General features: G+C 48.7%; 1 protein-coding gene across 2 annotated transcripts in view; it reads right to left on the bottom strand.

The window, feature by feature from the left end:
* The window catches only part of FMN1 (formin 1), a 156729-nt gene that overhangs the window by 113696 nt on the left and 30442 nt on the right, over positions 1–12591 (bottom strand). For both annotated transcript variants that reach the window (XM_081886468.1, XM_081886467.1), the window contains one exon: positions 12000–12117. In XM_081886468.1, the coding sequence (XP_081742594.1) occupies positions 12000–12117 (118 nt within the window). The remainder of the gene's footprint in view (positions 1–11999; positions 12118–12591) is intronic.

The following is a 12591-nucleotide window of genomic DNA, read 5'->3' on the forward strand; positions in this document are numbered from 1 at the left end:
CCTGCTTCTCTTTCTCACACTGGCATAAAAATAGTGTTTATAGCGTCAAAGACTGTTGCCATGGAAATTGAGGTGCCATAGAAACAGCATGACTTTGCTGCAGGATGAAGTAACTTAAAAAGGCAATGAAGAAGCAGGGACTTGTCAATATACACAATTAATGAGGAAAATGCTACATAAAAGAACAAATGTGTCATGAATTGTATCTCAGTAAGATTATTTCCAACATTATCATCCAGTCAATGGAAATTGCTACTTTTCTCATTTTTAATATAAGTTTTTAAAATGAAAACGTTTTTGCAAATTAGAACCACTGCTTTTGTAGCAAAACCTGCCCCAAAAGACCCTTCCCCCAAAATAGATATGAAAGCCTTTCAGTAGACTTGGAACATGACAATACCATCATCATTTATTGTTGACTCAAAACTACTTGATCATACTGTAGTATCATAAACATAACAGTGAAATAAAACATTCAATATTTTCACACTACCAGATAACATAAGTGTCAGGGTTTCTGGGAGAGAGGAGGAGATGACAGAGGAGACGGAGAGCGAGTGGGAGGAGGGGCAGAAGGATGAGGAAGAAGATGACGGAATTCTGAGGGAATCCACGAGTCTGAGCAGCGAGTCAGAGGATTCTCAAAAGGGGGTTACCTTAATCAAGCAAAAGGGAGGAGAAGGGAGAAGCGGAGAGGAGCCCAGTGGAAGACAGACGCAGCAAGAGGCGTCTCAGCCGGAACGGAGTAAAGGGGGTGGAGTCGTCAGCCTCTCGGAGGGAGCAGGATTAGGAGAGAACAGAGAAAGGGGGTTGGAGCTAGGTGTTCAGCCGGAAAGGGTGGAGAGCAGAACAAGGGGTGGTGTAGCGGTCGAAAGAAAGGTCAGCAGCAACGTACGCGCGCCAAGTTCAAACGTAGAGGCGCGCGGAAGTGGAGAGAGCTCAGGGGAGGAGCCCGGCCCTAAAGCCAGAAGGAGGGGGGAAGAGGCGGCAGAGGATTCAGCCTCAGGCGAGTCACGGAGAGAGGGAACCCAGGGGGGCAGGAAGACCCTGCGGAAAAGAAAGGAGAGGAAGAGGTGGTCTAGAGCCAGGCTATTAAGTTGGTGTGGAAGAGGGGAGGAGTCAGAGGGGACTTCAGCGGTCTAACGTGACAGACGTACGGCCACGATGCTGAACTGTACGAGAAGCAGAAATCTTCAATAAACTTTTCCTGTAAATAAACTGCAACGGAGTGAGGTCTCTTGTGAGCTGGGACCCGTCCTGGGTGGCCGTGACAGTAAGTCCCCTCTCTAAAAGCAAAAAATTTTTTTTGCGAAGCTCACGAACGGGAGCAGCCATGAGCGCTGAGGAGCAGCTGGTTGCACTGCGGGATCAGGTTACCGCTCTCACATCGGCAGTCATTGCTTCGCAGAAGAAGAATGACGACTTGGAGAAGACGTGCCAGGATTTGCAGGCAAGGTGGGAACACGCGGACAGGGCGGGGGCCCCAGGTTCCAGAGCGGAGGGCATTGCGCTTGGACGGAGGGGGGGTGCCCTGGTTCCGCATTTTAATGGCAACTTGCAAGACTATCCCAATTTCAGAGCGGACGTCGTATATGCACTGCATTTACTCCGTCACGATTTTAAAGATGAGGAGGAGAAAGTGGGGTTCATTGTTTCGCACCTGCATGGGGAGGCCAGGGCTTGGCTACGCAATCTGTGGCGCGAAGATGGACCGGCCCGTCGCAATCCAACTGCGTTCATCAAAGCGATGGATTCTTGTTTTCAATCCTCTGTGGATGTGGACATTGCGCGCCGTCAAATGCACGGGCTGAGGCAGGGGAAAGCGACTGTGCGCCAATACCACTCTAAATTTTTTGCATTGCTCACCGCCTTAGATTGGCCAAAGGACAGTAAGCCGGTCAGAGATCTTTTTTGGGAGGGATTGAGCCCCCCCATCAAGGATGAGATCGCTAGGGGGGACAGACCCCAGACCCTAGAAGACGTGGTGCAACGGGCTTTAGCTATTGGAATTCGACATGAGGGACGTCCGTGGCACGAGGAGGACGGGCCCCAAGCGCGTGCGCAAGCGAGGACTCTCCCTTTTGTGCACAGGGATTTCAGCCGTGCGCACCCCTCGCCAATGGGGAAGGACAGCGAGGAGCCAATGGAGATTGGTGGTGCTAGGGCTCAGAAGCCATCCCAGAGCCCTGTCCCTGGTGCAGCCAAAGCGAAGCCTCCTAGAGGAACCAGGAAGTGTTACATCTGTGACAGTGCGCACCATATGGCGAAAGAGTGCCCCCAGAGGCTCCAGAAGCACACTGCAGCACTGGCAACTGTGACAGCAGAGGTGCAACCAGGGGAGCAGCTTCAGGGAAACGACAGTGCCTGGCTGGAAGCAGAGCTACTGGGGCTCAGCCAGGCGGATCTGTAGACAAGCCCCCAGCATCACTGCAGAGCGTGGACCCTTTGCCTCCCAGACCGGCAGTTCTGCTCACAGCAACACTCCAGTTGCCTGATGGGAGACTCCTCGAGGTTCCAATAACGATCGATTCGGGAAGCAACGCCGACTTCGTGGGACTGCAGTTCGTTAAGCAGCACAACATGGCGCTCCTGCCTGCAACGACGCCTCTAAACGTGGTCACGGTAGACGGCAGGAGATTGCTGGGGGGGCAAGTGGTGCAGCAAACCCCTCCCATGATGATGCAGATTGGCAACCATCGAGAACTTATTAGTTTCAATGTCACCCACTTATCGGACACACCCATCGTGTTAGGCATGAGTTGGCTGGAGAGGCACAGTCCCGCGGTTGCGTGGTACCAGCGGCAGATCACCTTTTGTTCATCGTATTGTGCTCAGCATTGCTTTCAGACCGATCAGGGAGGAGAAGCCGAGCAGCAGTTGCATCTGGGTATGGTGCAAACAGTGCCTCACAAGTACCAGGACTTCTTGGAGGTTTTCTGTGAGAAGGAAGCTGACAAGTTGCCGCCTCACAGACCTTACGACTGCGCGATTGATTTAGTGCCAGGGGCGCAACTGCCTGCTGCCAAGCTGTACTCCATGTCGGAAGACGAGATGCAAGAGCTTCGGGAGTTCATAGACCATAACCTCAAGCGAGGTTTCATCCAGGAATCTAAAGCAGCGGGTGGCAGCCCTGTGTTCTTTGTGAAGAAGAAAAACACGCCCCAAAAAAGGCTTATAGTGGATTACAGGTTCATAAACAGCTTGACTAAGCCCAAAGCTTTCCCCATGCCCAAGATTGACGACCTTTTAGCGACCGTCAGGAGGGGCAAGATTTTCACCAAGCTGGACCTACGTGGAGCTTACAATCTCATCCGCATCCGGAAAGGAGATGAGTGGAAGACCGCCATGTTCACCCCTCTGGGCACATACGAATACAGAGTCATGCCTTTCGGTCTCCAAAATGGCAGCCACGTTTTTCAAGCATTTATGCACCACGTGCTAGCAGGTCTCCTCTACAAGAAGTGTGTCTGCTTTCTCGACGATATCCTGATTTTCTCGGAATCGCCGGAGGATCACGATAAGGACGTGAGGGAGGTCCTGCAGAGGCTGAAGGACCACAGGCTGTACGCCAAGTTGGAGAAATGCCAGTTTGATGTCAGAGAGGTTGATTTCCTTGGCTACAAGTTGTCCGACGAGGGACTGGCCATGGACAGGGCTAAGGTTCAAGCGCTGTTGGACTGGAAAAGCCCTCGAAATCGGAAAGAGGTCCAGAGGTTCATCGGCTTTGCCAATTTTTACCGCAAGTTTATTAAAGGTTTTGCGAACGCGACGGCGGCTATCACTGACACCCTCAGTTCCAAGAAGAAGAAGTTCGTCTGGACCGAACAAGCGGAGCGGTCCTTCCGGACGCTTAAAGGTCTTTTCGCCTCCGAAGAGCAGCTGCTCCACGTGAATCCCGGCAGACCCATGCGGGTAGAGACCGATGCGTCAGACAGAGCGGTTGGGGCCGTTCTTTTGCAAGAGGATTCACAAGGCAACTGGAGACCGGGTGCGTTCTACTCCCGGAAGCTCAGCAAGACGGAGCGCAATTATACCATCTGGGACAGGGAGTTGTTGGCCATTCATGCAGCTTTCAAAGCGTGGCGACACTTCTTAATAGGAGCCAAGCACACGGTGCAAGTCCGCACGGATCACAAGAACTTAGAGTATTGGCGGACGGCTAAGTTACAGACCCAGCGACACATGCGCTGGGCGGAGTTCTTTGCGGATTTCGACTTCAAAATAGAATACATCCCAGGAGACTCCAATGTTATTGCAGACGCGCTGTCCCGAAAGCCGCAATACTTGGAGGAAGCAGCTCCAATCGCAGCAAAGCACATTTTCGCACCGCAGGCGTGGACGTGCGCTACCATCGCAGTCGACCTGGACGCGGTGCGACGCGCGTTGCAAAGGGATCAGTTTGCACAGTCCAAGATGGAGGAGCTACGCGGAGGGTCGCGAGACAACGATGAGTTCCAATTGCAAGATGGACTTTTGACTCGTAAGGGTGCCCTTTACGTGCCCACCGACGATCTTCGAGCCAAGGTTCTGCAACAATTGCATGACGCCCCTAGTGCAGGCCATTTCGGCAAAGAGAAGACGATGGAGTTGGTGGCTAGAGACTTTTGGTGGCCCCAGATGAGAGGAGAGGTGGCGGACTACGTCGCCAGGTGTGATATCTGCCAGAGGTCCAAACCAGTGCACCAGAAGCAGGCGGGATTGCTAGAACCGCTGGAGACACCGCAGCAACCGTGGGAGAGGGTAGCGTTGGACTTTGTTACGGACCTGCCCAGCTCCAGAGGTAAGACGGCGGTGTTAGTGGTGGTGGACTTGTTCACCAAGATGGCGCATTTCATCCCTTGTGCCAAGGTGGCGACGGCAGAACAGACCGCAAAGCTCTTCATCGATCACGTCTTCAAAGTGCATGGACTTCCGCAGTCCGTCTTGTCCGACAGGGGGCGCCAGTTTGTTTCCACTTTCTGGCGAAAGCTTCTGGGCATCTTGCACGTCAAAATCAACCTGACATCGGCGAGACATCCACAAACCAACGGTCAAGCGGAGAGGGTCAACGCGATCATGCAGCAGTACCTGCGGTGCTACGCCAACCAGCGACCTGCGGCGTGGGTGGACTATCTGCCGATGGCTGAATTCGCCTACAACAACACGAAACACGCATCCACCGGGGTGACGCCTTTCTTCGCGAACAATGGCCGTCATCCCAGAACCTTCCCGAGATTTGCGGCACCAGGAGGGGGGGGGCCTCAAGATGCCGACCAGTTTGCAGCGGAGTTGCAAGAGGTGCACGAGGAGCTGCGGAGACATTTGGAGCTGGCAAAACAGGCGTATAAGGTGCAGGCCGATAAGCACAGGAGGGCGGGAGAGGACATCCAGATTGGGGACTGGGTGTGGTTAGCAGCCCACGCGATGCCGGCCAGGTCATTGGCCAAGAAGAAGTTAGGACACAGGCAGCTAGGGCCATATCAAGTTGAGGCTAAGATCAATCCGGTGGCTTTTCGTCTAGCCCTTCCGGAGGGTTCCAGGGTGCACCCGGTCTTTCATAGGTCGGTGCTCACTCCCTACAAAACCCCACACAGGTTTCAAGAGTCAGGAGCACTCCCAGAGCCACGTAGGAGGGCGCCTGAGGGGGGGGAATCGCCAAGACCAGAACCTCTTAACGAGGTCACAGAGATACTGGACTCGAGATGGGGGGAGGAGGGAGTTGAATATTTTCTAGCCAGGGAAGGCACTCCGGCCTCTGCCAATAGCTGGGTGCCGGGTTACGCGTTGGACGAACCCCTGTTGAAGGAGGAGTTCCATGCACTTTTTCCGCACAAGCCCATGCCCGAGGAGTATTTTGATGATTGGCTTTTCACGCCCACTTTGTCAGACAGCACGTTCGAGGGTTTCTCCTCACCCGAGGGCCATACGCCCGAAACAAGCCCGACCAGGGATCCGAGACTGGGGGGGGAGGAGACAGGCCCTTGTTGGTGGGTGGATCAGCCAAGGGAGGCATGGAGTCAGAGATGGATGGTAGGTCCTTGGCAGGCAGCGCCAGGAGAAGCAGTGATGGAGGAAGAGACTGTGAGGTCTGTGGGTGGGGAACCCGAGTTCGAACACACATATACGGAGATGACAGAGGAGAACGTTGAAGTGGACAACTTGTATCCTGAACCGACCCCGGAAGAACCACGTTTTCCTCAACCTGCACCCGGCGAGCGGGAGGGGGGAAGGGGGGGCTTCGAGGGGGGGATGGATGTCAGGGTTTCTGGGAGAGAGGAGGAGATGACAGAGGAGACGGAGAGCGAGTGGGAGGAGGGGCAGAAGGATGAGGAAGAAGATGACGGAATTCTGAGGGAATCCACGAGTCTGAGCAGCGAGTCAGAGGATTCTCAAAAGGGGGTTACCTTAATCAAGCAAAAGGGAGGAGAAGGGAGAAGCGGAGAGGAGCCCAGTGGAAGACAGACGCAGCAAGAGGCGTCTCAGCCGGAACGGAGTAAAGGGGGTGGAGTCGTCAGCCTCTCGGAGGGAGCAGGATTAGGAGAGAACAGAGAAAGGGGGTTGGAGCTAGGTGTTCAGCCGGAAAGGGTGGAGAGCAGAACAAGGGGTGGTGTAGCGGTCGAAAGAAAGGTCAGCAGCAACGTACGCGCGCCAAGTTCAAACGTAGAGGCGCGCGGAAGTGGAGAGAGCTCAGGGGAGGAGCCCGGCCCTAAAGCCAGAAGGAGGGGGGAAGAGGCGGCAGAGGATTCAGCCTCAGGCGAGTCACGGAGAGAGGGAACCCAGGGGGGCAGGAAGACCCTGCGGAAAAGAAAGGAGAGGAAGAGGTGGTCTAGAGCCAGGCTATTAAGTTGGTGTGGAAGAGGGGAGGAGTCAGAGGGGACTTCAGCGGTCTAACGTGACAGACGTACGGCCACGATGCTGAACTGTACGAGAAGCAGAAATCTTCAATAAACTTTTCCTGTAAATAAACTGCAACGGAGTGAGGTCTCTTGTGAGCTGGGACCCGTCCTGGGTGGCCGTGACAATAAGTGAAACAATGGTACACAAATTTTAACACCCTTAGATTTCACTGTCAGTTTGCAAGTCTATGATGCCTCCTACTACACATTTTTGGGGCTCAATTTGATCATTTAGTAAACTTTCGGATGAGAGAACACGAACTTAGTTTAGCCAACACCTTTGATCGATGTTTAGGACGATATGTAATTATGGCATCTGGCTTGCATAATGGATTTCTTCCTGCATTATCAGGACTTCCCATTCTGCTCTTTCCTGCTGCAGACACTCCAGAGCAGATTTGGGGAGCACTGCTTCCTCCCACCAGGGGAAAGGCAGGAACAAAAGTGCTGAAGTGAGCACCCATCGCACATGTTGAGGGACCACTCCCTGCTTCCTGTCCCCTCCCAAGCTTGTCAATGCCACCAGGCCATGGGAACCAAAATCAAGATAATGGAAACAACACGAGTTCTATGCCAACAACACCAAAATGCCCACCTCTGGGAAGCACGGCCCTTCCATTCCAAGGATTTATAAACAATATCAAATACATTAGGAACTGGGGGCTAGAGCAGCTTAGGAAAACAGCACAATCCTGTTTACAACCCGAGATGTGGTGAGGGAAAGAGAACAAAGGAGCTCTGTATGTGCCAGACAAGAGCTCAATGGCTCACTAAGGAAAAGCAGAGTCAGTCATCACAGCGGAGAAAAAGCACACAAAACCTACTGAACACTGTCTAAAAAACAAAACAAAACAAAACTGAAATTATTATTTTTCTTCTTTATTTGTTTCTGTGGGTCAATGGCCCCTGGTAGAAAACTCTTGCCCTAGAAAGTGACTTTGGGAAGAAACTCAGGAGGAATTTCTGGGGACAAACTCTCAAAGAAATGTTAACTGACTGTAACCCACCTTGAATGGGAGGACTCTGCCTACTACTGGTACTTTGCTGCCTCAGATTGAGACTTCTGCTTCCCATACTTCTGACCCCTTCAACCCTCTATGCTGTCATGGAACCTTCTGCCTGACTTTGATGTCACACTTTCATCTGAGCCCTCTAATCCAGTGCCTAACCTCCATCCCATCTGTGACATCATCTACCGTCCTTCTGAACTTCATACATGCATGCTTGAAACGGATCCCTAATGCTAGGCTAAAGCCTGACACACAGGCTGGGCCTCCCTTAAGCTAGCCTCTAGACCATGGGTAGGCAAACTAAGGCTCGGGGGCCGGATCCAGCCCAATTGCCTTCTAAATCCGACCCACAGACGGTCCGGGAATCAGCGTGTTTTGACATGAGTAGAATGTGTTCTTTTATTTAAAATGCATCTCTGGATTATTTGTGGGGCATAGGAATTCGTTCATTATTTTTTTCAAAATATAGTCTGACCCCCCACAAGGTCTGAGGGACAGTGGACCGGCCCCCTGCTGAAAAAGTTTGCTGACCCCTGCTCTAGACACAGAAGCCGCATAATTATATCTACATTATTGTCTGGCCGTAGCTGCTTGTGTAGGTTAGGAAAGTGTTAGAAATGAGTATTATCAGTCATTTCCAGATGACCTGTTTATTGAACATACGTTGTGGTTTGTTTGCAAGGAAGTTAGACAGTGTTGCTTCAAGGTTTACAGTGCATTTTCCCATCACTTTCCTTACTGCAAAAAAGTCTAGTTTCGGGGAGAAGCAGGCATGTTGTGCAAGGGGTTCAAATCAACTTTAATTGCACAACCTGAATCACATAGTCAGTGCTGTATGTGATCGAATCCCACCCCAAAATAGGTATAGTCAGTGAGCATTATTTATGGCCAAGGGAAATATATTGCACATGAAGAGAAAAGGCTGTCACTAAACATTATTTTGAATACAGTCAGTGAAAGGAAGCACATCTCACATTCTCTTAGCAAGAGGAAAGACCTGTTTGGCAACTTTTGGCATCTATAACCCAATGAACAGCTAAACAAGAAATCATTGCAGATTTGAGCACAACCATTGTGATAGCATCACTGATTCTAATGGGAATGAGAAGAATTCTATATTTATTGGATCTTCTGGATCAGCTTCAAGCAGTGGCGTAGCGTGGGGGGTGCAAGGGGGGGCCGGCCGCACCAGACGCAACATCTGGGGGTTAGGGTTAGGGGGCGCAAATCCACGGGTTAGGGGGCACAAATTACTTGCCTTGCCCCGGGTGCTGACAACCCACGCTACGCCACTGGCTTCAAGGGTAATTATACAGCAGTGAGAGGGTATAAAAAGCCTCTTGTATGAAGAGCATGAAAGTAAAGTTTATACATGCTCCACCTAACTCATCTGAATATGGTACTTCCGTCCTGTTACGTCTTAGTCACTGCTAAATTCCCATCTCTTTTAGTCACTGAATGAGTAATGACATTACTTCAGAATCCAAGCTCTGAGCAAATTACAATACATTTGGTATACTGATAATTTCCACTCAAATCACTGCACCAACAGCTGGCAGCATTGTACACAAGATCTACAGTGTTCCACTTTTCTCACAACAATAGGTATATATATTATTTTTAAATAGGAAAGTTAAGGGAAAGAATATTAAGAAAAGAAATAAAATGCCTTAATGAAAAATGTGGTGTTTTTTTTAAAGTCTGTACTTCCATCCCACCCACAAGCAACAAATACAGCAGCACAGCTGTAAAGGAAACCCATTCAGGCTACTATTTAAAGGTAAAGGTACCCCTGACTGTTAGGTCCAGTCACGGACGACTCTGGGGTTGCGCGCTCATCTCGCTTTACTGGCCGAGGGAGCCAGCGTTTGTCCGCAGACTTCCGGTTCATGTGGCCAGCATGACTAAGCCGCTTCTGGCGAACCATTTAGCAAGGATAATTTCTCTCACAGGGGTCTCTCACTACTTCTGCCACCATCGGTCAAGGAATGGTAGAAATTGGGCCTTGCCCTCCTCTTACCATGACCGCTCTCCTATGGTGGTCATCACAAAAGATGGAGCCATATTGTGATGAGAGAAAATGTAGAAGAAAAACATGCACCGGGTAGGTCCCTATGTACTGCTTCATTCCTAGCCTTATTATTATTATATCATTCTTCATTTGAGAGCCAGTGTAAAAACAGAAAAATACAGTGGTGCCTCGCAAGACGAAATTAATCCGTTCCGTGAGGCTCTTCGTATAGCGGTTTTTTCGTCTTGCGAAGCAAGCCCATTGACAGCTTAGCGGATTAGCGCTACAGCTGTCAAGCGGCTTCCAGCGATCAGCTGTTAAGCGGCTTATCAGCGGAACAGCTGATAAGCGGCTTAGCGGCTTAAAAAAAGGAAGAAAAAAGCGAAAAAAACCCGCAGGGGGATGCAAGATTTTTTTCGTCTTGCGAAGCAACCCCATAGGGGAATTCGTTTTACGAAGCGCCTCCAAAACGGAAAACCCTTTCGTCTAGCGGGTTTTTCGTCTTGCGAGGCGTTCGTCTTGCGGGGCACCACTGTATATAATAAGAAACAAAACAATACCCCGCCCCAAGTTTAAAAGTCCATAGATTGTTAATTTGCCAGCGGCCTGATAATGCCATAAGGGCACTTAGGAGGAAATGTAAATAGCCTATAAACAGAGAACAGAATAATTAATATTATTCCTTCTACATTTTAACTCCCCCTCCATCTCTCAAACACTATCGAGGAATCTATACAGCGTCAAAACTGAAGTAGCGATTCGCTTTAACATGATCCTAACATCCCACATTTAAAAGCCTTTGCAAAGGATCATTCTGACACCAACTTGTATTTAGCATAATACAAACGCATACTATTAAGAGGTAAGCTGCTAATATGAAGGTTTGGCAAAGAGATTGCCATAATTACACTTTATATGAGCAGAGAGCAAATATGTTTTTGTTCCTGTTTGAAGGTTTATATTAACATGCCTTTGTATATATATGATCGGACACAGTGGATTATTTCAAGATATTTATTTATTTATTTTTAAAATCTATTTTTCCTACTTTATTTTTTTTTTTAACCTCTGTTGAAATACCCCAGCTGGTTTGCCAATTTAGATGCCAGGCAAGTTGTGTAATCATGTTTTTGGCAATGTAGATATGTGCATGTACGGTATATACAGTAACAGCATGCAAAACAAAATTAGAATAAATTACGTACTGTAAAACCTAACCAAAGCAGAATCTAAAACAGACCAAAATGGCACTTCTGTTGAAGAGTTTCAGGGATGAATAGCTATGTCTACATGGGATAATTTGTACAAACTCTCTAGCAAGGCAATGATGGGACTACTTCAAAATGTTATAAAGGGAGCTTGCACATGAATGCAGAATTGTTAAATTAGCTTGGGGTACTTTTTGCTGTGTAGCTTGCCTACCTATTGCCATAAAATGCTTTTTAAAATCTGATTGACACAGTCAGTTACACTGAACATTCCTTTTCCTAATTAATCCATGGTTGCTTTGATTGGGATCTCGGCACTGCAGGGGTTTGAACTAGATGAGCCTCAGTGTCCCTTACAACTCTACTCTTATTATTGACTTCTGTTATTAATACTGAAGAAACACCAAAGAAGGCTCCATGCAGGATATTTCCCCCTGCACTGAGGTAATGGGTTGTATTCAACTAAGCCCTATTCAGACCAGACCCATTAAATTAATTAACCTGACTTAGTCATGATAATTAACTTCAATTGGTCTAATCTGAATGGAGCTAGTATTGAATGCCACCCATGACATGTGTAAGGAAAACAGGTATTATTACATTGTGAGTATAGTATTCATTTTACCACATTCATGTTGGCTGGGAAGCTTCTATACTAGTATAGCTGTGTCAGTCTGGATGGACCAGGCTATGCATACACCTGTTGAAAAGCTACCTGTAACAAAATTCCTACCTGTCAGCCTTTGAAAATTAATTACAGCACCAGACACAAAGCAATCAATTTTTTCTTTTGCTTATAATATAACTATTGTGAAAGAGCTAGCGCTAGAAACTGGATAACAGATTCAGGTGGTGGTGGTGTTTTTTAAATAAACATTTTGCCATGGTATATTACCTGCTTCTGTATATTTTAATCCTACTTTCTCTTCTTCATCCTTTGCTTTGGGTGGGGGCCAGACAGTCTGCAGTCTCCCGGGAGTCTTGTCATCCTGATCGGAAAGTACTGCATCAGTCTAATAAAACAAAAAATATTTTAAGAAACATATGAAGGCACATGGCATTGAAAACTGCTTGTTTATAAATGTTAACAAACAAACAAACCCAACAGCCTTTCCACCTTTCTTTTTGCTTAATATCCAGTCAGAAATAAGTAGTGGGGAAATGTGAGAGCTTGCTCACAATTTTGCGACATTTTAGCTAGTTCAATAAACTACATTCTGGATTTTTTTCTGACTACCTGCAATTTCTGTTTGTTTGTTCACATACGATACGTCACAATGACTGAATGCTCTTATGTGCAACAGAGGTCAATAAAGGCATGGGTTTTTCCACTACCTTTATTGTTGGGGGAAAGCCATGGGCACTGCCCGTTGCCCGCTTGAAACGACCCACAGTATTAAAGTGTATGCTCTTAATTCACTGTGACACCAGTTTCAGTGGTTAGAGTAACCAGTTAAGGCTGGGGAGGTTTAGTTTCAAATATCCAT

Source organism: Podarcis melisellensis (assembly GCF_964234715.1).
Source record: "Podarcis melisellensis genome assembly, chromosome: 1".
Lineage (NCBI taxonomy): Eukaryota > Metazoa > Chordata > Lepidosauria > Squamata > Lacertidae > Podarcis > Podarcis melisellensis.